Source organism: Lepisosteus oculatus, chromosome 18, assembly GCF_040954835.1.
Source record: "Lepisosteus oculatus isolate fLepOcu1 chromosome 18, fLepOcu1.hap2, whole genome shotgun sequence".
In the NCBI taxonomy this organism is placed as follows: Eukaryota; Metazoa; Chordata; class Actinopteri; order Semionotiformes; family Lepisosteidae; genus Lepisosteus; species Lepisosteus oculatus.
The window spans coordinates 7,567,200-7,593,349 of record NC_090713.1 but is presented as its reverse complement, the minus strand read 5'-3'; the positions used below and the strand labels follow the sequence as shown (position 1 = coordinate 7,593,349).

Here is a 26,150-nt window from a genome sequence, read left to right as displayed (position 1 = left end):
AGTAAAAAACAAGACAGAATGGGGAAACCAGCCAAAATGGCAGAGTTGAGGTCTCATTTCACTACTTTTTTCATAAAGTACGAGAAAGCCATACAGTTAAAATGGTTAAATACAATGATATAGGTCCACATGCAATGCAAAAGATCCAGTCAAGTCAAGTCAGGAGTTAATGTGAGCAATTCCCTAATATTCAGCTACCATCAAAGGGAAATCTGTCACAGACTCCTTAGGTTTTAAATGCAATTTTAAGTGATTTTAAATTGACCATTTTTTCCCTTCAGCACAGTGTTCAGCAGGTGACAATTTAAAGAGTCAAAACATACTGCACTGGGAGACCCTGAAAGAAATGGACTGTTTTAGTCCTGAAAAAAGCAGACTATGAGTGGACCTGATACAGGTACATCCTTTTCCTTTGTTACATAAGGCTCAACGTTATCCTCTGCACATCATCTTCAGCTTTTTTGTTGAATATCCTGTAATGTAGTTATATCAGGGAAACACCTTAATGATTTGATTTTATTAATTACTGTTTATTTTCTGTTTCATTACTGAACCGTACAATGTAGAGTAATGAAATGTATAAATGTAGTATGCAATGTAGTATATTGATACAGCTGTTTGAAGGAGCTGGTTTGAGGTGTCTAAGAATTTAGAGACAGTGGTTAACATCTATCTAATGAAAATATTCATGCAGATCTCAGATGCTTTGAAGAAACTGAGGTGCTTTCCGAGTTGTAGTGGTACTGACACCAGTGGTGTGACATGCTTCTCCAGATCACTGTCACCCGTAAAGATCAGATTCAAGTTATTTGAACCTTATTCAGAGAGTTTGCCATTCTGTTGTTTTTAGGAAACTCTGATTTCCTATATAGAGAATCCCTTGGTTAAAAGCAGTCTCGCCAGGTCAGAAGATATATTTTTAGAACAGGGAGACAGGTTCGATTCACAGATTCCCATTCCCTCAAGAAGGCAGCAGCTACTCAGCTACAGTTTCACATAAGTTCTCACTAACTCACTGGTACTGACCAGAGCAAGGAAATCAGATCATATCATCCTTGTTCTAGCAAAGCATCATCTCAGACAAGCAATTTCCACAGAAAGCTTTAAAATAGATCTTAAAACCCTTCTTTACCAACAAGCCTATCAACTTTACTATTACTAATTTCCTATCTTTTTCCTTCTTAGATATTAAGTTTCCTGACTTCTTTTTTAAGCTTTTCTTTTTGTGAAGTACATTGAGATTAATTGGAATGAAATATGCTATAATAAAATAAAAATATTGTTATAGTTATTATTAGAGATTGGAGGTCATTCTCTTTAGTGCAGAAGGAAGGTCTATCTCTCTTATTGCTCTGTATAGGTGTTTTATAGCAGTTCAATACTTAGTCTGGGGTTTTTCTGATTGGTCAGGTGTCTCTAATTGTGTTAACACTCAGGTATATTCTTAGTATATCTTTACAATTTGGCAGTTGTGATGAGCCCTGGGACAACACAACTGCAAGATGCAGTCTCAGTCAGAGCTCGGGAACAGGAATCCACAGGGAGGCCAGGCTAATAGGGAAAAGCTCTCCAGACAGAGCGGACACAGGATGCCCGGCAGGAAGGAGACTGGGAAGAAAAAAGTACCCCGACAGCCTGAGAGAAAAGGGTGAAGAAGAAAAAGAGCCAGAAAGGTGGCAGGAAATAGGACAGAGAAAAGAAAAACCTAAAGTGCCAGAGCAAGGCTCTTAGGGAATAAAACATGATGAGGCTGCACGGGGAGAGGCCCTGATGTCCTGGACAACAGAAGATGCCTCCTGGAAGCGGTTCAGAACCGCAAGGAAAGGAGGCCAGCAGAGAAGAGTCCAAGGCTCCAGGGTGGGGGCCAGGAGATGCCATGCAGTCAGGAACTGAGTGCTGCAGGGCAGAGAAAATCTTTGAGAGGAGCTGAATCAAACTGGAACTGGAGTCAGAACAGACTGATTCAGCGATGAAAGGTGAGGGTGGTTAGTGTCCAGCCCAGTGATCTCAGCCCTGGCAAATCAGCCTGTAGACAATAATTGGGCAGCCTCTGCATCAGAGAGGAATCCATTGTTGAGCTCCCAAAAAAGGAGGACACTTGGATATCTCGGTCTTGGGATGGATTTGTGGTGCTGACCTCCAAGGGAAAACAATGATTCAACTTCAGAGTGAAATCTTGGTGTCGAGAATCAAAGACAGGGGTGCAAACATGCTTAGAAATCCAGAAGCTGCTGAGGCATCTGCCCAGGGAGCTAGAGAACAGAACAGAGTGCAGACAGGACAGGTGAAATGAATACAAATGAAGCTGAGAACAAAAAGCACTAGTGCACAGAAAGGGAGTTAAGGGGGTGAAATGAACAATGACAAACCACTGTAAAAGCAGTGCCTCAGCATTAAATAGGGAAAGAATAACTGAGTAATGAATTGTTAATTAATACTTAATACAGATCAGTGAAGGAAAGTAAGGCTTGTGCAGCTGGTCCTGGAAAATCATGAGCCCTCATGAGAAAGTAAGTTTCCCAGGGCGAATGCTAGCTGAGAGATACCATATTGGTGCGATCGTAACAGGGCTATTATAGAATTAATAGTTATTAGAGATTTTAAAGCTTTTATTAAAGATTTCTAAAAATCTACCTTTTGCTTTCACCAAGACAATGGGTCAGACTTCACTAACATTCCAAACTGGAGGGGGGACCTAGAGGGAATCAAGATATATATATCTACTGACATCCCAGTCAATCACCAACTGTGATTGGTGCACACAATTTATAAGGTTATAAGGTTGCACACAACTCATTTCATTGGTTTGCTCACTGGCTTCTCTATCCAGCTAGCCTGGCAATCTGACTTTTCCAACAATGTGACTGCAACAGTCTGAGTCAGGATTTGTTCAAAGACTTCAGGCTGAGAGAGTGCAACAGTACTGTTTTTCATAAACCAATTGTTATGTTTTGCCTTTTAGGTTCTTCTTTTGTCATCATTATGAATATCGAAGCATATTCAGTAAAAAGCTACACTTCAGACTAACCTTGTCTTCTATGATCTCACTTTGCGTGATCCAAGCAGATGACTGTGCACAGGCTGTTTTAGAGACTGAAGTTCAGTAAGATGCTAAATTCCCTGCATAGCTGTTCTCAGCAATGTGAGGCAAAGCTCTCTCTCCTCCTTTCTCTCCACCAGGACACTCCCAGCACAGAGAAAGCAACTGGAGAAACTACAGCAAATACTTTGCTCAGCTCTGACATCGGCAGGAAGTTCAAATTCATCCATGGCCACAAGTTCCTTGATCTTTGAGTACAAAACTTCTACAGTATATTAACATTACAATTCTCAAGTTTAACTATTATTTTGGACACAGTTCAGGATAGTACATGCATATTTTCTTGTCTTTGGGAATATGAATGTGATTTAACCACTGATATATGATATTTTAACAAATACTCCCCTGTGCACAACAGGGAGCTTGGCTGCCCAGGCTCAGCCAGCAACTTCCCTGTTGCGTGATGCTGGAGAACTGGGTTCGAGCCACAGTGGTGGAGGGCCAACCTGAGGTGGGAGCAGCGAGGGCACATGCCCAGAGAACCCAAATCCGTTACAATATATATATGATACTGATATATGAGATTCAAATAACCTTAGCTATAGACAATAATAATAGTTATTTGCTCATCTTTAATCCCTGAGTGAAGGATCAACAATTCATATTACAACAGATTGATTCACAAATATATTCCTTTACTCTTGTTAGTTTGTTATGTATGTTTTAGTGTTGTATCAACAAAGTGTTTACTGTATATTTAGAATCCATGTGTAAGACTTTAAATTATTATGTTTAAGTGATTCCAGTTGCCAAAGCACACTCATAAGTACACACTGACCTGGTCTGTTCTTCTCCTGAGAGACACTCTCATACACTAACCTGTTTGGTCAATCTGGAATCCTCCTGTACAGAAATCCTCAGGTTCACCTGTCACAGCCCTCCTCACATCCTGAACATACAGAGTAGAGAATTGGCAGATTTTAGAGGAATCAAGAGACCTGAAGTTTTCATAGAAACACAATAACAGCACCTATAGTGATTACAGTTCCACAGTAAGAATAAATGACCATCCTTCAGTGTTTCTGTACTGAGATACTGAGTTGTGGTCACTAATGTATTACACTGTATAGTACATGTGAAATAATATAGCACACAGTCAATGAGCTGCCCTCAGTGATGAGTGTGTATTAATTCAGCCACACAGATCACTACAGATCTCTGTCTGTGAGCACAGGGAACAGATGGCACAGCACAGAGACACACAGAGTCATTCAACCCTTACAGGTTCACTGTGAATCAGCTGGTGAAGAGAGTGTCAATATTCAGCACTGGTCTGATTTTAGAGAGTGTGACTGAAGTCTCTTACCTGTGTCATTACCTGTTCTGACATAAAGAAGGTGTCATGGCCCCTGTGTTCCTGCACTGAACACAGACTGCAGATGAGAGTCTGATCAGTCTTACAGAACAGCTCAAGAGCTCTGTGGTGCTGCTGACACAGACTGGGCTCCTGGTCTCCACTGATGTCCACCAGTCTGTGTTTCTGCAGGGCTGGGACTGTGTAGTGCTGTCGAACATGTGTCTCACAATAAGATGCTGGGCAGACATGGCAGTATTTCACAGCTCGTATCTTCTTGTCAGTGCAGAAATCACAGAACACATTTCCATGCCCAGCAGATCTGTGGACAAACAAAATAATGAGGATTCTTCACATTGTGCCTTTAACTCAGAGACAGAGAGTCACAAAAGTCATGCTGAATCCCTCTATACTACTCCTTACACAAACAAAATACAGGCACAAGAATTCATGCCAGGAGAGGAAAGAGAGGAAATACAGAGTTCAAGACAGGCAAGGCATAAAGAACTCAGGACAAGATGACACACACCCTCAAGTTAAAAAAAGTCGTACTGTTGCTGTTACTGAACTGTCCTCTCAGAAATATATATGGTTTTGCCTCTGAAATTATGTTTACTTCTGTGAATCTTTAAAAATGTCAAATTTTATTTTTTTAATTCTATTTTAATTTAAAATTTAATGTTATATCAATTTCTTTAAAACAACAGCACCAGATCATTTAAATATGGAAAACTAACAAGTTCAGCTATTTTTTATTATTTAGAGTTTCCAGCTTCTCCTGGATTCAGACTCTCTGGACACAGCTGTCCAGTCTGAAGCGATGAAACAACAGCTGATCCTGAACAGTGCTGCGCATTCTCAGATAGAGCTGCTGAAGTGAACCTGCACAATACACAGTGTCTGACAGCCCTCTTGTACCAGCTGCCTTCATGGCAATTCATGACCAGGAGCTCCCAGATATCACTGTCCTGCTCCTGTGGCAATTATCTGGTCTCCACATGCCCTCGAATACATGCTGGGGATGGGAGATGCCTGTGTGTGATGTTTTACTGTGGAGAAACCACTGCAGACCAGCCTGCACACATCTTGACTGAATGAGACCTTAATCCAGTGGCATGGAGCCCATTATGATTTGAGGTCTCATTCTGCTGTAGCCTTCATTTACCAGTACAGACACTGAGATATCCCAGGTTGTTCATTTCTTCCTCCTGCACTGTCTTGATTTGGCCAGAGCACTGTGTGCTGAGTGTGCAGGAGTCTTAACAGGCCATTATGGTACCAAAAGACACTCCAGGATTGAATAATTTCTATACTTCAGCCTGTTGGCTCTGAGCCCACATGCCTAATGGACTCCCTAACTAGCCACTGACAAGGGGCTGAACTTTGTAATCCAATAAGTACAATAACAATGTGACACACCCCAACTGACAATAATAATTACAGCTGCCACCACCACCACCATCATCAGGTTGTCATCAATCTGTTGCCAATACAACTGACAGGGAATTCAGCCCAATAAAACAGGTTCACATTATGGTGTAAATGGACAGAGTGTCCTAATGGAGCTCCTCTTCCACACTCTGGTGGTTGATCTGTTGAACGGTCAGTCTTCATGGACACACAGCTGGGAGCTGGATCTGCAGCTCTCGGCCTCTGTCACACATGATGTGAAGACAACTTCAAGAGCCAGATATCTTTTGAGTAATCCGGATCCTTTATTCTGCTGCTTAATCACTCCTGTGCTACAGCCCTCTGTTACCCACAACCTGTGTGTGTTTCTCATGTGTCTGCATGACCTCACCTGGGGTCAGGGGCGATGGGTCCTTCTCTGAACTCTATTGGTGGATTCATTGAGCTGTCACTCTTTATGGACACACAGCTAGACACTGGTGACCCTGGTCTATCCAGCTTGACTCTGTGAACAGCACAGGCACAGACACCTAACCTTATTCAGCTGAATAGTCAATAACACTCTTTCCGGATTGCACAGGTACAGTTCTTTCAGCCATCAGAGTTAAACATTTGTGCTTGATCCAGTGCTTGATCTCTTTTTGAGCCCAAGGCTGTATCTAGTTACTCTCCTCTGGACTAATTGCTGAGCAGTAATCTGTTTGTAACCAAAACTTTATACACAATAACTAAGGTCCAAAACAACAGTGTACATAGTGTAAATGAGGCCTCACCGTCTGTTGTACAACTTTAACAAAATGTCTTTCAATAAATTCTATTCTTTTAACTGTATACTATATCCTCACATTCTGCATGTCTTTTTTGTTTTCCCAAATCGTCTAGCAACAAATTATATTGTTCTATGTTACGAGGGAATCAAGTGTTATCTACTTCTACCAGTGTCTGTCTCCTAGTGCACGCCACCCTGTTGACTCAGACTGCACTGACCAGGATCCACTGTGAGGACGAGGGGCTGGACTTTCTAAATCCATAATTACTATATCAGAATAATGGACACACCCCTATTGACAATAATAATTACAGCTGCCAAATCCACCATCATCATCAAGTTGTCATCAATCTGATGCCTAGACAACTGACATGGAGCTCAACTCCATAAAACAAGGATCACATTTTTGTGTAAATGACAAAGTGTCTATTGGAGCTCCTCTCCCCCACTCTACTGTTTGATCTGTTTTGAGAAATTCATGTTCTATATTCTGCTGCTCATCACTCCCATGATCAATTACAGCTCACTGTTCCTTCCCCTGTGTTTCCGTGATCGTGTCTGGAGTGGATACACAGTCTTTCATCCTTTAGTCAGTAGAAAATACTAGTTACACAATAGTGACCTCACCTTGGGTCAGAGGCAAAGCCTCCACCTCTGAACTCTATTGGTGGATTCATTGACCCGTCACTCTTCATGGACAAACAGCTGGGCACTGATGACTCTGGTCTCTCCAGCTTGACCCTGTGAACAGCACAGACACAAACTCCTGACCTTGAACTGACAGAAGCTGAGCTCACTAACAAAAAAAGAATGATACCGACAGGGAACTCATGAAAAACAGAGAAAGTGAGTAACACAGTGAGCTAGAGTACAGAATGTGCTTCACTGGGTTCTGGAGATGTGATGATTTTCAGTGGAAAACAGAATGTGGAAAGTGGAATGAGTAGCCCTTTGTAAAATGAAGAGATTGTTTTGGCACGGAACGGTATACATAAGAAGCTTATTCTGTTTTGAATTTGTAGAATCTCTCTCATTCTGCAAGATTAAGATGTGTCTCTCTGCTGCTCAGCCCTCACAGCCCCTTTCCCTCTTCATGGCCTGAAGGAAACAGCCTATAGGGGGCAGCACATTGTCCCAGTGTGTGAACATGAGCCTGAGCTCCAGGGTGTTTCTGCTGATTTTTCGAACTGGAGCAGCTCAGAGAGCCTGGAGTCACGTTTCTACTGGAGAGGCAGAGCTGGTCAGCTGAAGTCACACATTGGTCATGTTGCTGGTGATACTGCACATCTGAGTGATAAATCAGTGATACATTTTACCTGGGATCTACTCATCCCTTTCTACTCTGGTCCTTCACAAGTTCAGATCATATATTCAATTAAATCACATATTAAATCCTTCTATAGTCCAATTTAAATAATAGATCTTGTAAAACCAACAGGAATTCAGTACAACCAGAATGCGATCATTTGAAATCCAGTAATCCAAGTAGTGTGCCAGATTCAGACAGCTTAACCAGTCACTGATGGACGTCATTGAGCATTTCTGGACAGTTTGGTAGTTACTAACCAACTGATCCAAGGATCTCAGGCTGTGTTTTTCCTGAAAGACACCAGTGTGTCAGTATCACCCACATGGCTAGGCTGCTTGTTCCTGACTCTAACAACCTTTTGTGTAAAGAAGGGCCTCCTGTTCTCAGCACTTCTCTGTAGTTTCAACACATGTCCTTCACAGTGTATACCACTTTTCATAGTGATTCTGGTGACTCGGTTGAGTGCCCCAGTGTCTTTAGGATTCTATAATCTCGAATCAGACCCTCTTATAAAATCTGACAGGTTCAGTTCTTTGAACCCTCAGTATTAGACATTTCTTTTGAGCCCAAGGCTCTATCTGCTTACTCTTCTCCGGACTAATTGCAGACCATTAATCTGTTTGTATCTTCAACATTGTACACAATGACCATAGTCTAAACGAAACTGGAGACAATTTTAAATGAGGCCTCACAGGTGTGTTATACAATTTTAACAAAATGACCTTTATTAAATTCAATGATTTTAACTATATAAAATTAACATTCTCTGTGTCTTTTCTATTGCTTTCCCAAATTGTCTAGAAAAATAATAGGTACAATGTTTACCTGTCCCTACCAGTGTCTAAATACGTCCTAGTGCGCCCTGTTGACACGGACTGCACATGACTGCAGCTCACACTGACCAGTTCCCACCGTGAGGACGAGGGGCTGGAATTTCTAACCAATAATTATATTATCAGAGTGATGAACACTTCCTTGTTGACAATAATAATTACAGCTGCCAACTCCACCATCATCATCAAGTTGTCATCAATCTGCTGCCCATTCAACTGACAGGGAATTCAACTCCATAAAACCAGCTGGACATTATTGTGGAAATGGACAGATGGTCCAAGTGGAGCTCCTCTTGCTCACTCTAGTCTTTGATCTGTTTTGAGAAATACAGGTACTACATTATGCTGCTCATCATTCCCATGTTTAATAACAGATCTATGTTACTCACACCCTGTGTGTCTGTGGTCATGTCTGCACTGGATACTCACTGTTTCATCCCGTAATCATGAGAAAATATTAGCTGTAGAATTTTGTTTTTATTTTCAGCATTTTTTCAGCAGTCAAGTCTTTGTCTTAAAGTTTTCACATTAAAATTAAGAAAGTGGGAGATAATCCAGTTCACACAATCATATGACCAGCAGACAGATACACTCAATGGACAACAGTGACCTCACCTGCGGTCAGAGGCGATGGGTCCTTCTCTGAACTCTATTGGTGGATTCATTGAACCGTCACTCTTTATGGACACACAGCTGGACATTGGTGACCCTGGTCTATCCAGCTTGACTCTGTGAACAGCACAGGCACAAACTCCTAACCTTATTCAGCTGAATAGTCAATAACACTCTTACAAGATTGCACGGCTACAGTTCTTTTAGCCCTCAGAGTTAAACATTCGTGCTTCATCCAGTGCTTGATCTCTTTTTGAGCCCAAGGCTGTATCTGGTTACTCTCCTCTGGACTAACTGCAGAGCACTAATCTGTTTGTCCCCAAAACATTATACACAATAACCAAGGTCTAAACAACAGTTACACAGTTGTAAATGAGGCCTCACTGTGTGTTGTACAACTTTAACAAAATGTCCTTCAATAAATTCTATTCTCTTAACTGTATACTGTATCCTCACATTCTGTGTGTCTTTTTTGTTTTCCCAAATCGTCTAGCAACAAATTATATTGTTCTATGTTACGCAGGAATCAAGTGTTTTTCTACTTCTACCAGTGTGTCTCCTAGTGCATGCCACCCTGTTGACTCAGACTGCACTGACCAGGATCCACTGTGAGGACGAGGGGCTGGACTTTCTAAATCCATAATTACTATATCAGAATAATGGACACACCCCTATTGACAATAATAATTACAGCTGCCAAATCCACCATCATCATCAAGTTGTCATCAATCTGATGCCTAGACGACTGACATGGAGCTCAACTCCATAAAACAAGGATCACATTTTTGTGTAAATGACAAAGTGTCTTTTGGAGCTCCTCTCCCCCACTCCACTGTTTGATCCGTTTTGAGAAATTCATGTTCTATATTCTGCTGCTCATCACTCCCATGATCAATTACAGCTCACTGTTCCTTCCCGTGTTTCCGTGATTGTGTCTGGAGTGGATACACAGTCTTTCATCCTTTAGGCAGTAGAAAATACTAGTTGCAGAATTTTGTTTTTGTTTTCAGCTGTCTAGTCTTTATTCGTCTTAACTTTTCACAGAAAATAAAAGTATTGAAAGTGAGACGTGATCCAGTTCACACAATCTTATCTCATGACCAACAGATAAGATACACTCAATAGACAATAGTGACCTCACCTTGGGTCAGAGGCAAAGCCTCCACCTCTGAACTCTATTGGTGGATTCATTGACCCGTCACTCTTCATGGACACACATCTGGGCACTGATGACTCTGGTCTCTCCAGCTTGACCCTGTGAACAGCACAGACACAAACTCCTGACCTTGAACTGACAGAAGCTGAGCTCACTAACAAAAAAAGAATGATACCGACAGGGAACTCATGAAAAACAGAGAAAGTGAGTAACACAGTGAGCTAGAGTACAGAATGTGCTTCACTGGGTTCTGGAGATGTGATGATTTTCAGTGGAAAACAGAATATGGAAAGTGGAATGAGTAGCCCTTTGGAAAACGAAGAGATTGTTTTGGCACGGCACGGTATACATAAGAAGCTTATTCTGTTTTGAATTTGTAGAATCTCTCTCGTTCTGCAAGATTAAGATGTGTCTCTCTGCTGCTCAGCCCTCACAGCCCCTTTCCCTCTTCATGGCCTGAAGGAAACAGCCTATAGGGGGCAGCACACTGTCCCAGTGTGTGAACATGAGCCTGAGCTCCAGGGTGTTTCTGCTGATTTTTCGAACTGGAACAGCTCAGAGAGCCTGGAGTTACGTTTCTACTGGAGAGGCAGAGCTGGTCAGCTGAAGTCACACATTGGTCATGTTGCTGGTGATACTGCACATCTGAGTGATGAATCAGTAATACATTTTACCTGGGATCTACTCATCCCTTTCTATTCTGGTCCTTCACAAGTTCAGATCATATTTTCAATTAAATCACATATTAAATCCTTCTATAGTTCAATTTAAATCATAGATCTTGTAAAGCCAACAGGAATTCAGTACAACCAGAATGTGATAATTTGAAATCCAGTAATATAAGTAGTGTGCCAGATTCAGACAGCTTAACCAGTCACTGATGGACGTCATTGAGCCTTTCTGGACAGTTTGGTAGTTACTAACCAACTGATCCAAGGATCTCAGGCTGTGTTTTTCCTGAAAGACACCAGTGTGTCAGTATCACCCACATGGCTAGGCTGCTTGTTCCTGACTCTAACAGCCTTTTGTGTAAAGAAGGGCCTCCTGTTCTCAGCACTTCTCTGTAGTTTTAACACATGTCCTTCACAGTGTATATCACTTTTCATAGTGATTCTGGCGACTCGGTTGAGTGCCCCAGTGTCTTTAGGATTCTATAATCTCAAATCAGACCCTCTTATAAAATTGGACAGGTTCAGTTCTTTGAACTCTCAGTATTAGACATTTCTTTTGAGCCCAAGGCTCTATCTGCTTACTCTTCTCCGGACTAATTGCAGAGCATTAATCTGTTTGTATCTTCAACATTGTACAAAATGACCATAGTCTAAACGAAACTGGACGCAATTTTAAATGAGGCCTCACAGGTGTGTTATACAATTTTTACAAAATGTCCCTCATTAAATTCAATGATTTTAACTATATAAAATTAACATTCTCTGTGTCTTTTCTATTGCTTTCCCAAATTGTCTAGAAAATTAATAGGTACAATGTTTACCTGTCCCTACCAGTGTCTAAATATGTCCTAGTGCGCCCTGTTGACACGGACTGCACATGACTACAGCTCACACTGACCAGTTCCCATCGTGAGGACGAGGGGCTGGAATTTCTAACCAATAATTATATTATCAGAGTGATGAACACTTCCCTGTTGACAATAATAATTACAGCTGCCAACTCCACCATCATCATCAAGTTGTCATCAATCTGCTGCCCATTCAACTGACAGGGAATTCAACTCCATAAAACCAGCTGGACATTATTGTGGAAATGGACAGATGGTCCAAGTGGAGCTCCTCTTGCTCACTCTAGTCTTTGATCTGTTTTGAGAAATACAGGTACTACATTATGCTGCTCATCATTCCCATGTTTAATAACAGATCTATGTTACTCACACCCTGTGTGTCTGTGGTCATGTCTGCACTGGATACTCACTGTTTCATCCCGTAATCATGAGAAAATATTAGCTGTAGAATTTTGTTTTTATTTTCAGCATTTTTTCAGCAGTCAAGTCTTTGTCTTAAAGTTTTCACATTAAAATTAAGAAAGTGGGAGATAATCCAGTTCACACAATCATATGACCAGCAGACAGATACACTCAATGGACAACAGTGACCTCACCTGCGGTCAGAGGCGATGGGTCCTTCTCTGAACTCTATTGGTGGATTCATTGAACCGTCACTCTTTATGGACACACAGCTGGACATTGGTGACCCTGGTCTATCCAGCTTGACTCTGTGAACAGCACAGGCACAAACTCCTAACCTTATTCAGCTGAATAGTCAATAACACTCTTACAAGATTGCACGGCTACAGTTCTTTTAGCCCTCAGAGTTAAACATTCGTGCTTCATCCAGTGCTTGATCTCTTTTTGAGCCCAAGGCTGTATCTGGTTACTCTCCTCTGGACTAACTGCAGAGCACTAATCTGTTTGTCCCCAAAACATTATACACAATAACCAAGGTCTAAACAACAGTTACACAGTTGTAAATGAGGCCTCACTGTGTGTTGTACAACTTTAACAAAATGTCCTTCAATAAATTCTATTCTCTTAACTGTATACTGTATCCTCACATTCTGTGTGTCTTTTTTGTTTTCCCAAATCGTCTAGCAACAAATTATATTGTTCTATGTTACGCAGGAATCAAGTGTTTTTCTACTTCTACCAGTGTGTCTCCTAGTGCATGCCACCCTGTTGACTCAGACTGCACTGACCAGGATCCACTGTGAGGACGAGGGGCTGGACTTTCTAAATCCATAATTACTATATCAGAATAATGGACACACCCCTATTGACAATAATAATTACAGCTGCCAAATCCACCATCATCATCAAGTTGTCATCAATCTGATGCCTAGACGACTGACATGGAGCTCAACTCCATAAAACAAGGATCACATTTTTGTGTAAATGACAAAGTGTCTTTTGGAGCTCCTCTCCCCCACTCCACTGTTTGATCCGTTTTGAGAAATTCATGTTCTATATTCTGCTGCTCATCACTCCCATGATCAATTACAGCTCACTGTTCCTTCCCGTGTTTCCGTGATTGTGTCTGGAGTGGATACACAGTCTTTCATCCTTTAGGCAGTAGAAAATACTAGTTGCAGAATTTTGTTTTTGTTTTCAGCTGTCTAGTCTTTATTCGTCTTAACTTTTCACAGAAAATAAAAGTATTGAAAGTGAGACGTGATCCAGTTCACACAATCTTATCTCATGACCAACAGATAAGATACACTCAATAGACAATAGTGACCTCACCTTGGGTCAGAGGCAAAGCCTCCACCTCTGAACTCTATTGGTGGATTCATTGACCCGTCACTCTTCATGGACACACATCTGGGCACTGATGACTCTGGTCTCTCCAGCTTGACCCTGTGAACAGCACAGACACAAACTCCTGACCTTGAACTGACAGAAGCTGAGCTCACTAACAAAAAAAGAATGATACCGACAGGGAACTCATGAAAAACAGAGAAAGTGAGTAACACAGTGAGCTAGAGTACAGAATGTGCTTCACTGGGTTCTGGAGATGTGATGATTTTCAGTGGAAAACAGAATATGGAAAGTGGAATGAGTAGCCCTTTGGAAAACGAAGAGATTGTTTTGGCACGGCACGGTATACATAAGAAGCTTATTCTGTTTTGAATTTGTAGAATCTCTCTCGTTCTGCAAGATTAAGATGTGTCTCTCTGCTGCTCAGCCCTCACAGCCCCTTTCCCTCTTCATGGCCTGAAGGAAACAGCCTATAGGGGGCAGCACACTGTCCCAGTGTGTGAACATGAGCCTGAGCTCCAGGGTGTTTCTGCTGATTTTTCGAACTGGAACAGCTCAGAGAGCCTGGAGTTACGTTTCTACTGGAGAGGCAGAGCTGGTCAGCTGAAGTCACACATTGGTCATGTTGCTGGTGATACTGCACATCTGAGTGATGAATCAGTAATACATTTTACCTGGGATCTACTCATCCCTTTCTATTCTGGTCCTTCACAAGTTCAGATCATATTTTCAATTAAATCACATATTAAATCCTTCTATAGTTCAATTTAAATCATAGATCTTGTAAAGCCAACAGGAATTCAGTACAACCAGAATGTGATAATTTGAAATCCAGTAATATAAGTAGTGTGCCAGATTCAGACAGCTTAACCAGTCACTGATGGACGTCATTGAGCCTTTCTGGACAGTTTGGTAGTTACTAACCAACTGATCCAAGGATCTCAGGCTGTGTTTTTCCTGAAAGACACCAGTGTGTCAGTATCACCCACATGGCTAGGCTGCTTGTTCCTGACTCTAACAGCCTTTTGTGTAAAGAAGGGCCTCCTGTTCTCAGCACTTCTCTGTAGTTTTAACACATGTCCTTCACAGTGTATATCACTTTTCATAGTGATTCTGGCGACTCGGTTGAGTGCCCCAGTGTCTTTAGGATTCTATAATCTCAAATCAGACCCTCTTATAAAATTGGACAGGTTCAGTTCTTTGAACTCTCAGTATTAGACATTTCTTTTGAGCCCAAGGCTCTATCTGCTTACTCTTCTCCGGACTAATTGCAGAGCATTAATCTGTTTGTATCTTCAACATTGTACAAAATGACCATAGTCTAAACGAAACTGGACGCAATTTTAAATGAGGCCTCACAGGTGTGTTATACAATTTTTACAAAATGTCCCTCATTAAATTCAATGATTTTAACTATATAAAATTAACATTCTCTGTGTCTTTTCTATTGCTTTCCCAAATTGTCTAGAAAATTAATAGGTACAATGTTTACCTGTCCCTACCAGTGTCTAAATATGTCCTAGTGCGCCCTGTTGACACGGACTGCACATGACTACAGCTCACACTGACCAGTTCCCATCGTGAGGACGAGGGGCTGGAATTTCTAACCAATAATTATATTATCAGAGTGATGAACACTTCCCTGTTGACAATAATAATTACAGTTGCCAACTCCACCATCATCATCAAGTTGTCATCAATCTGCTGCCCATTCAACTGACAGGGAATTCAACTCCATAAAACCAGCTGGACATTATTGTGGAAATGGACAGATGGTCCAAGTGGAGCTCCTCTTGCTCACTCTAGTCTTTGATCTGTTTTGAGAAATACAGGTACTACATTATGCTGCTCATCATTCCCATGTTTAATAACAGGTCTATGTTACTCACACCCTGTGTGTATGTGGTCATGTCTACACTGAATGCTCACTGTTTCATCCCTTAATCATGAGAAAATATTAGCTGTAGAATATTGTTTTTATTTTCAGCAGTTTTTCAGCCATCAAGTCTTTGTTGTAAAGTTTTCACATTAAAATTAAGAAAGTGGGAGATAATCCAGTTCACGCAATCATATGACCAGCAGATAGATACACTCAATGGACAACAGTGACCTCACCTGCGGTCAGAGGCGATGGGTCCTTCTCTGAACTCTATTGGTGGATTCATTGAGCCGTCACTCTTTATGGACACACAGCTGGACACTGGTGACCCTGGTCTATCCAGCTTGACTCTGTGAACAGCACAGACACAAACTCCTAACCTTATTCAGCTGAATAGTCAATAACACTCTTACAAGATTGCACAGGTACAGTACTTTTAGCCCTCAGAGTTAAACATTCGTGCTTCATCCAGTGCTTGATCTCTTTTTGAGCCCAAGGCTGTATCTGGTTACTCTCCTCTGGACTAACTGCAGAGCAGTAATCTGTTTGTCACCAAAACATTATACACAATAACCAAGGTCTAAACAACAGTTACAAAGTTATAAATGAGGCCTCACTGTGTGTTGTACAACTTTAACAGAATGTCCTTCAATAAATTATTTTAACTGTATACTGTATCCTCACATTCTGTGTGTCTTTTTTGTTTTCCCAAATCGTCTCGCAACAAATTATATTGTTCTATGTTACGCAGGAATCAAGTGTTTTTCTACTTCTACCAGTGTGTCTCCAAGTGGACGCCACCCTGTTGACTCAGACTGCACTGACCAGGATCCACTGTGAGGACGAGGGGCTGGACTTTCTAAATCCATAATTACTATATCAGAATAATGGACACACCCCTATTGACAATAATAATTACAGCTGCCAAATCCACCATCATCATCAAGTTGTCATCAATCTGATGCCTAGACAACTGACATGGAGCTCAACTCCATAAAACAAGGATCACATTTTTGTGTAAATGACAAAGTGTCTATTGGAGCTCCTCTCCCCCACTCTACTGTTTGATCTGTTTTGAGAAATTCATGTTCTATATTCTGCTGCTCATCACTCCCATGATCAATTACAGCTCACTGCTCCTTCCCCTGTGTTTCCGTGATCGTATCTGGAGTGGATACACAGTCTTTCATCCTTTAGGCAGTAGAAAATAGTTGCAGAAATTTGTTTTTGTTTTCAGGGGTCTAGTCTTTATTCGTCTTAACTTTTCGCAGAAAATAAAAGTATTGAAAGTGAGACGTGATCCAGTTCACACAATCTTATATCATGACCAACAGATGGATACACTCAATACACAATAGTGACCTCACCTTGGGTCAGAGGCAAAGCCTCCACCTCTGAACTCTATTGGTGGATTCATTGACCCGTCACTCTTCATGGACAAACAGCTGGGCACTGATGACTCTGGTCTCTCCAGCTTGACCCTGTGAACAGCACAGACACAAACTCCTGACCTTGAACTGACAGAAGCTGAGCTCACTAACAAAAAAAGAATGATACCGACAGGGAACTCATGAAAAACAGAGAAAGTGAGTAACACAGTGAGCTAGAGTACAGAATGTGCTTCACTGGGTTCTGGAGATGTGATGATTTTCAGTGGAAAACAGAATGTGGAAAGTGGAATGAGTAGCCCTTTGTAAAATGAAGAGATTGTTTTGGCACGGAACGGTATACATAAGAAGCTTATTCTGTTTTGAATTTGTAGAATCTCTCTCATTCTGCAAGATTAAGATGTGTCTCTCTGCTGCTCAGCCCTCACAGCCCCTTTCCCTCTTCATGGCCTGAAGGAAACAGCCTATAGGGGGCAGCACATTGTCCCAGTGTGTGAACATGAGCCTGAGCTCCAGGGTGTTTCTGCTGATTTTTCGAACTGGAGCAGCTCAGAGAGCCTGGAGTCACGTTTCTACTGGAGAGGCAGAGCTGGTCAGCTGAAGTCACACATTGGTCATGTTGCTGGTGATACTGCACATCTGAGTGATAAATCAGTGATACATTTTACCTGGGATCTACTCATCCCTTTCTACTCTGGTCCTTCACAAGTTCAGATCATATATTCAATTAAATCACATATTAAATCCTTCTATAGTCCAATTTAAATAATAGATCTTGTAAAACCAACAGGAATTCAGTACAACCAGAATGCGATCATTTGAAATCCAGTAATCCAAGTAGTGTGCCAGATTCAGACAGCTTAACCAGTCACTGATGGACATCATTGAGCATTTCTGGACAGTTTGGTAGTTACTAACCAACTGATCCAAGGATCTCAGGCTGTGTTTTTCCTGAAAGACACCAGTGTGTCAGTATCACCCACATGGCTAGGCTGCTTGTTCCTGACTCTAACAACCTTTTGTGTAAAGAAGGGCCTCCTGTTCTCAGCACTTCTCTGTAGTTTCAACACATGTCCTTCACAGTGTATATCACTTTTCATAGTGATTCTGGTGACTCGGTTGAGTGCCCCAGTGTCTTTAGGATTCTATAATCTCGAATCAGACCCTCTTATAAAATCTGACAGGTTCAGTTCTTTGAACCCTCAGTATTAGACATTTCTTTTGAGCCCAAGGCTCTATCTGCTTACTCTTCTCCGGACTAATTGCAGACCATTAATCTGTTTGTATCTTCAACATTGTACACAATGACCATAGTCTAAACGAAACTGGAGACAATTTTAAATGAGGCCTCACAGGTGTGTTATACAATTTTAACAAAATGACCTTTATTAAATTCAATGATTTTAACTATATAAAATTAACATTCTCTGTGTCTTTTCTATTGCTTTCCCAAATTGTCTAGAAAAATAATAGGTACAATGTTTACCTGTCCCTACCAGTGTCTAAATACGTCCTAGTGCGCCCTGTTGACACGGACTGCACATGACTGCAGCTCACACTGACCAGTTCCCACCGTGAGGACGAGGGGCTGGAATTTCTAACCAATAATTATATTATCAGAGTGATGAACACTTCCCTGTTGACAATAATAATTACAGCTGCCAACTCCACCATCATCATCAAGTTGTCATCAATCTGCTGCCCATTCAACTGACAGGGAGTTCAACTCCATAAAACCAGCTGGACATTATTGTGGAAATGGACAGAGTGTCCAAGTGGAGCTCCTCTTGCTCACTCTAGTCTTTGATCTGTTTTGAGAAATACAGGTACTACATTATGCTGCTCATCATTCCCATGTTTAATAACAGATCTATGTTACTCACACCCTGTGTGTCTGTGGTCATGTCTGCACTGGATACTCACTGTTTCATTCCATAATCATGAGAAAATATTAGCTGTAGAATTTTGTTTTTATTTTCAGCATTTTTTCAGCCGTCAAGTCTTTGTCTTAAAGTTTTCACATTAAAATTAAGAAAGTGGGAGATAATCCAGTTCACACAATCATATGACCAGCAGATAGATACACACAATGGACAACAGTGACCTCACCTGCGGTCAGAGGCGATGGGTCCTTCTCTGAACTCTATTGGTGGATTCATTGAGCCGTCACTCTTTATGGACACACAGCTGGACATTGGTGACCCTGGTCTATCCAGCTTGACTCTGTGAACAGCACAGGCACAAACGCCTAACCTTATTCAGCTGAATAGTCAATAACACTCTTACAAGATTGCACGGCTACAGTTCTTTTAGCCCTCAGAGTTAAACATTCGTGCTTCATCCAGTGCTTGATCTCTTTTTGAGCCCAAGGCTGTATCTGGTTACTCTCCTCTGGACTAACTGCAGAGCAGTAATCTGTTTGTCCCCAAAACATTATACACAATAACCAAGGTCTAAACAACAGTTACAAAGTTATAAATGAGGCCTCACTGTGTGTTGTACAACTTTAACAAAATGTCCTTCAATAAATTCTATTCTTTTAACTGTATACTGTATCCTTACATTCTGTGTTTTTTTTTTGTTTTCCCAAATCGTCTAGCAACAAATTATATTGTTCTATGTTACGCAGGAATCAAGTGTTTTTCTACTTCTACCAGTGTGTCTCCTAGTGCACGCCACCCTGTTGACTCAGACTGCACTGACCAGGATCCACTGTGAGGACGAGGGGCTAGACTTTCTAAATCCACAATTACTATATCAGAATAATGGACACACCCCTATTGACAATAATAATTACAGCTGCCAAATCCACCATCATCATCAAGATGTCATCAATCTGATGCCTAGACAACTGACATGCAGCTCAACTCCATAAAACAAGGATCACATTTTTGTGTAAATGACAAAGTGTCTATTGGAGCTCCTCTCCCCCACTCCACTGTTTGATCTGTTTTGAGAAATTCATGTTCTATATTCTGCTGCTCATCACTCCCATGATCAATTACAGCTCACGAATCCTTCCCCTGTGTTTCCGTGATTGTGTCTGGAGTGGATACACAGTCTTTCATCCTTTAGGCAGTAGAAAATACTAGTTGCAGAAATTCGTTTTTGTTTTCAGCCGTCTAGTCTTTATTCGTCTTAACTTTTCACAGAAAATAAAAGTATTGAAAGTGAGACGTGATCCAGTTCACACAATCTTATCTCATGACCAACAGATAGATACACTCAATACACAATAGTGACCTCACCTTGGGTCAGAGGCAAAGGCTCCACCTCTGAACTCTATTGGTGGATTCATTGACCCGTCACTCTTCATGGACACACATCTGGGCACTGATGACTCTGGTCTCTCCAGCTTGACCCTATGAACAGCACAGACACAAACTCCTGACCTTGAACTGACAGAAGCTGAGCTCACTAACAAAACTCAGAAAGTTACAGACAGGGAACTCATGAAAAACAGAGAGAGGGAGTAACACAGTGAGCTAGAGTACAGAATGTGCTTCACTGGGTTCTGGAGATGTGATGATTTTCAGTGGAAAACAAAATACAGAAAGTGGAATGAGTAGCCCTTTGTAAAATGGAGAGATTGTTTTGGCACGGAACGGTTTACATAAGAAGCTTATTCTGTTTTGGATTTTTAGAATATCTCTCGTTCTGCAAGATTAATATGTGTCTCTCTGCTGCTCAGCCCTCAATGCCCCTTTCCCTCTTCATGGCCTGAAGGAAACAGCCTATAGGGGGCAGCACACTGTCCCAGTGTGTGAACATGAGCCTGAACTCCAGGGTGTTTCTGCTGTTTTTTTTAAATGGAGCAGCTCAGAGAGCCTGGAGTCACTTTTCTACTGGAGAGGCAGAGCTGCTGAGCTGAAGTCACATACATATCTGGCTCTGGCCTGGGATCATTGACCTGGTCTCCTGACCCGGCTTTAGAGAATTTTAGAACAGACATTTGCTGTTGTACATGATACCACAGAAATAGCTAGAAGGCAGGACAACATGAACAAGAATAGCCACTGGACCATAAGTAGAATGAGGACACTTAAATCCCATTCATGGTAATAACATGGCTATAAAAACCTCCGTAAAACTGTTGCAATTTGGGGCACTGTGGGAAATACATCTTGTGTGTGTCTCCTTCAGTGTTCTCTGGAAATGCCAATTTCTGTTACAATTAAACTCATCGCAAACCTGCACTGGACCGCTCTGTGACTGCTTGAAACCTACAGTACACAGTGACTAAATTCAAACAAATTGTACAACATTTTAAATGACTGCTGCTTTATCTGATCTGATGACTTTCAGTGGAAAACAAAATAGAGAAACTGGAATGAATAGTCTTTTGTAAAATGAATAACTTTTTGACACAAAAAGGAGTACATAACCATTTGCTTCTGATTTTTAATTTTGAGAATTGCTGGTGAGACAGTGGATTCTGTCTCTATTAATCCTACCATCCATCCTGTAGAATTACTAAATCTGGCACTGCTGAGCTGCCTGTCTCTAGGTTGTGAATTCTGGATGGGATTCTAAAACTGTCCTTCCATTAACTTTCCTTCTCCCCAACTGGACAATAGGCTGAAGTACAGTGACCATTCGTGTCCATTTGGACACTCTTGTTCAGTATTCCTGTCTCTGATGTTCAGTAGTGGCTGTGCTGGTATTAGAGCTGTTCTCCCATTTCACCTCCAGACCTCACAGCCCCTTTCCCTCTTCATGGCCTGAAGGAAAGAGCCAGCAGGGGGCAGCACACAGTCCCAGTGTGAGAACATGAGCCTGAAATCCGGTGTGTTTCTGCTGGTTTCCAGACTAGAGCAGCTCTGGAGCCTGAACTTTTCTACTGTAGAGTCAGAGCTGCTCAGCTGAAGTCACACATTGATCATGTTGCTGGTGATATTGCAGGTCTGAGTGATGAATAAGTAATACATTTTACCTGGGATCTACTCATCCCTTACTACTCTGGTCCTTCACAAATTCAGATCATATATTCAATTAAATCACATATTAAATCCTTCTATAGTCCAATTTAAATCATAGATCTTGTCAAAAAAACAGGAATTCAGTACAACCAGAATGTGATCATTTGAAATCCAGTAATCCAAGTAGTGTGCCAGTTTCAGACAGATAAACCACAGTCATTAATGGATGTCTTTGAGCCTTTCTGGACAGTTTGGTAGTTACTAACCAACTGATCCAAGGATCTCAGGCTGTGTTTTTCCTGAAAGACACCAGTGTGTCAGTATCACCCACATGGCTAGGCTGCTTGTTCCTGACTCTAACAACCTTTGGTGCAAAGAAGGGCCTCCTGTTCTCAGCACTTCTCTGTAGTTTCAAAACATGTCCTTCACAGTGTATATCTTCACAGGGCTTTTTAACTCCCTCTCTCTGGGCTCAAATTTCTGTTTTGGACTCTAAAACACTCTGTCCATTAACTTCCTCTCTCCCCACTGGACACTTGGCTGAAGTACAGTGGCCATGTGTGTCCATTCAGACACTCTTGTTCAGTGTTTAAGTGTCTGTCTCTTGCTGCCTATGTGATTTCCAGGTGTAGCTGTGCAGGTAGTATTGTCCATCACTGCTGACAGTGATTTAGCTCACTGGGTTGAGTGTGTCAGCGTCTTTAGGATTCTATAATCTTGAATCAGACTCCTCTTAGCCACTCTTATAAGATTAGAAATGTTTGGTTCTTTTAACCTTCAATATTACATAATCCTTTGAGCCCAGAGTTGTATCTTGGTCCTCATCTCTGGACTAAATCTCAAGCAGCTAAAAATATACAATGATCTAAATTGAAGCACAATTATACACAGTGTCCATATTGAAACAAAATTATATACAATTTTAAATAAGGCCTTACTGGTGGTTTATACAATTTTAGCAAAATGTCTTTCAATAAATTCCTTGCTTTTAATTATATAACCTAACATTCTGTGTTTCCGGCCAGCTTTGAATATAGATAACGAGCAGGTGGATGGATCTTGTACATCTGGAGGTGAAGAGGCACTGATGTCTTGAACATAGAATCGATGAAGATGGCAAGTTCAGGCAAGATAGCAGTTCTAGCCTGAACTACATTCCCCAGAAATTTCAAGTTCAATATTTTATTGCCATAACAACTAGTTGCATATAATCTGGTTTGGTGAGCTCATACTATTAAAAACATACAATACAAATATGCAACATAAAAAATAGCAGAATGCATCCACTCAGCATATTCATAAGTACCTTAAACACACACCAGTAAGAAGAAGAATAGTGGATCCTATCAAACTCAAACTCAAAATATCAAAAGTGCAGAGTTTATGCATCTCACAGCCTCCGGTTGGTGCTGTTACAGAGAAGGGGATCATCAGTTAGAGCAGTTTGTTTCACCTTGAAGGCAGTGATTAGTTGAAGGCCTCATCAGACACCTTGGCTGTCACTGGTGAGGGAATTAACTAAAAGTGTTTTACTATAAGTTCGTATTATATCTTGTCAACTATATATCTTTTTACTTATATTTTACTAAAGCAGTCTCAGGATATCTGGTCTCAAAAGATAACATAGCCACATGATGTCTTTAGACTCAGCTGACATAGTTCTCGGGGAAATGACCGAATGACTGTGTGATGCTGAGGCTTTGTGATTTAAAGCCAGTAATCAGCTTTGCTACCCAGTTATTAGTTAGTTATGGAGATCAGGTGGTCAGTGGTATGAGATGATGGTTAAGGGAATGGTGGACAAGAAGGCTGTGGAGATCTGGTGGTTGACTGTATAAGATAAGATAAGATCACTTTATTTCCCATATACAATTTCTTGCATTAGGAATGTGTTTTTCAGATACCCCAGCTTGCTCTCCATGAGACACACAGACAGGGAGAGAAGATGGGGGTCAGAGCACAGGGTCAACCATTTATATGACACCCCTGGAGCAGCTAGGATAAAGAGCCTGCTCAGGGACCCAATGGATTAGGATACCTCTGTCAGATGTGGGATTTGAACCGGCAACCCTCCAGCCACAGGTACAGATCCTTAGCCACAGAGCCACTGCTCCACTCCCTCTGTATATGCTGAGTGATGAAAAGTACTATTAAATCTTAATGACTGGTAGAGGAAGATAATTGCCAACATACACAGTTTGAAGAAACCATTAAGATAACCGTGAAAAAGTACTGTAGTGTTTTGAAAACAACACCTGAAGAAGGCTCCACGGCCGAAACGTTGTGTTTTCTTTCTTCTTTTTTTCAGCATGGAATAAGCCTATTACTTGTTCCTTTGCAGCCTACGCATGCTGACACAGCTACCCACCTGAAACACTTACAAATGTTATCTTGTCTAGCTGACTAGGCAGGTTTAGCTCATCTATACATAAATGAACTGCTAAGAATGTACTTAAGCAGAGCACCCAGAGAAAGGAAAAGATGCTCAAAAACTATATCCTTAGTGTCTGTTTTTCTTAATCTATAGTCTGAAGTTCAGAGTGTGCTATATAATTTTAGTTACCTCAAACTAAGGTAGCCACCCAGTCATAGTGATATTCCCACTACATGCATCCCCCTGGGATTGGACACTGAAAATGCATGTCCTGACAGCCTGTGACAACAAACTTGAGCACTAGACCCAAGACAGCTGAGCCAGGAAACTTCAGCCACTACAGTCACATAACTCTGACAACAGACAGAAAACAGCAGAAACATCTACAGTAACACAGACACATCCGTATAGCCTTGTAGCCAGACAGATTCAGTGTCAGAGTCAGTCAGGTCTTCAAACACAAGGATACCCTCTAACCTCTTAATTTCAGGGCCCATCGCTCCATCTTCAGCCTCAGGCTCCCCAGAGAGACTCATTTCAAAAGCTGTTCTCCTGCTCATGGTCAGCAGAGGGACTCAAGGACATGAATCTGACCAGCAAAACCTGCCAACACACAAGTGAGACACTCGCATTAACAACACTAACACACACTGTACAACACATTAACAGCACTGACACACACTCTCACACACTACTGCACATTATTACATTGACACAAAAATATAAAAGCAGTGTTTTTTATAGTTACAAATTAATTTACAATAACAAAACAATAATTATAATTACAATAACTTATCATGAGTAAAGAAAAACACAAAAGTTCACTTATCTATGTCCCTATCTGTCAATGCACTTCTGTCCCTGTTCTGTAGATTGTTACTTATAGGATTTCCCTTTCAATTCGTGTCCACCAAAACAGATAAACAAGAGGCAAAGTTCAATATCCCTCAATAAACAGGAAATCCAAATATATATATAGTATAAATCCTGTTCTTAAGTATAAAATGACTTTAAAACAGGCTGAATCCCTCTCTGCTCAAACTCTGTCCGTTACTGCACAATAACGACACTGACACTCTCTCACACACTGTACTGCAGTGTCCAAGTCAAAGCCAATGCCTCAATTCAATTGAGCATCTGTGGATTGACTTAAAAATTGCTGTTCACAAACGGAACCCCTCCAACTTGATGGAGCTTGAGCAATTTTGCCAAGAAGAATGGGCAAAAGAATGGGCAATTCCAATGTCAGCATGTGCAACGCTGATAGAGACTTACCCAAAGAGACTGACAGCTGTAATTGCTGCCAAAGGTGAATATGTATGAATTCAATTATTTTCTGTTTTTTATTTTTAATTAATTTAGTAAAATGTCTGGATTGTTTTTCACTTTGACATTATAGAGTACTTGGTGTTGATGAGGGGCAATAAATCTCAGTTAAATACATCATGGTTCCATGCTGTAACACAATAAAATGTGAAAAAGTCCAAGGAGGATAAATACTTTTTATAAGCACTGTACATAATAAATATTATTACTTATTACTTCATAGTATTTGACCAACAAGCATTAAAACAACAACATTTAGAAACTTAAATGTTCTCAGTACTTTAACAAGGCACTGAAGAAAATGCTCTCTATGTATAAAAACACTGACACAATCTTATCCACCACGATCAGCGCTTCTACTCTCCTCCATTTTAAACCTGAACGCACTGTGAACCATCTAAGCATCTCCATGTGACTTCAGAGCACTCGGCTGCAGACTAGGATTTATTTTCAGAAAGTAGACCTTGACAGCACTGTAACAGTACATAAGAGAGTTGAAACAGTCCTCACTCT

The 26,150-nt window shown here is 41.1% G+C and overlaps 1 protein-coding gene across 9 annotated transcripts in view; it reads right to left on the bottom strand.

The window, feature by feature from the left end:
• The window catches only part of LOC107076192 (protein NLRC3-like), a 41,091-nt gene extending 16,181 nt beyond the window's left edge, over positions 1 to 24,910 (bottom strand). Inside the window, exons 1-13 of one of the 9 annotated variants that reach the window (XM_069180325.1) lie at positions 24,789 to 24,910; positions 20,267 to 20,380; positions 19,128 to 19,241; positions 16,998 to 17,111; positions 15,867 to 15,980; positions 13,737 to 13,850; positions 12,599 to 12,712; positions 10,469 to 10,582; positions 9,331 to 9,444; positions 7,201 to 7,314; positions 6,196 to 6,309; positions 4,419 to 4,716; positions 3,920 to 3,989 (exon numbers count right to left, since the gene is read on the bottom strand). In XM_069180325.1, the coding sequence (XP_069036426.1) occupies positions 3,920 to 3,989; positions 4,419 to 4,716; positions 6,196 to 6,309; positions 7,201 to 7,314; positions 9,331 to 9,444; positions 10,469 to 10,582; positions 12,599 to 12,712; positions 13,737 to 13,850; positions 15,867 to 15,980; positions 16,998 to 17,111; positions 19,128 to 19,241; positions 20,267 to 20,380; positions 24,789 to 24,871 (1,591 nt within the window). In that variant the 5' untranslated portion in view covers positions 24,872 to 24,910. Of the gene's footprint in view, positions 1 to 3,919; positions 3,990 to 4,406; positions 4,717 to 6,195; positions 6,310 to 7,200; positions 7,315 to 9,330; positions 9,445 to 10,468; positions 10,583 to 12,598; positions 12,713 to 13,736; positions 13,851 to 15,866; positions 15,981 to 16,997; positions 17,112 to 19,127; positions 19,242 to 20,266; positions 20,381 to 24,788 lie in introns of all 9 variants that reach the window. The other 8 variants (XM_069180328.1, XM_069180329.1, XM_069180324.1 and 5 more) reach the window with 8 other exon arrangements.
• Positions 24,911 to 26,150: the final 1,240 nt, after the last annotated feature.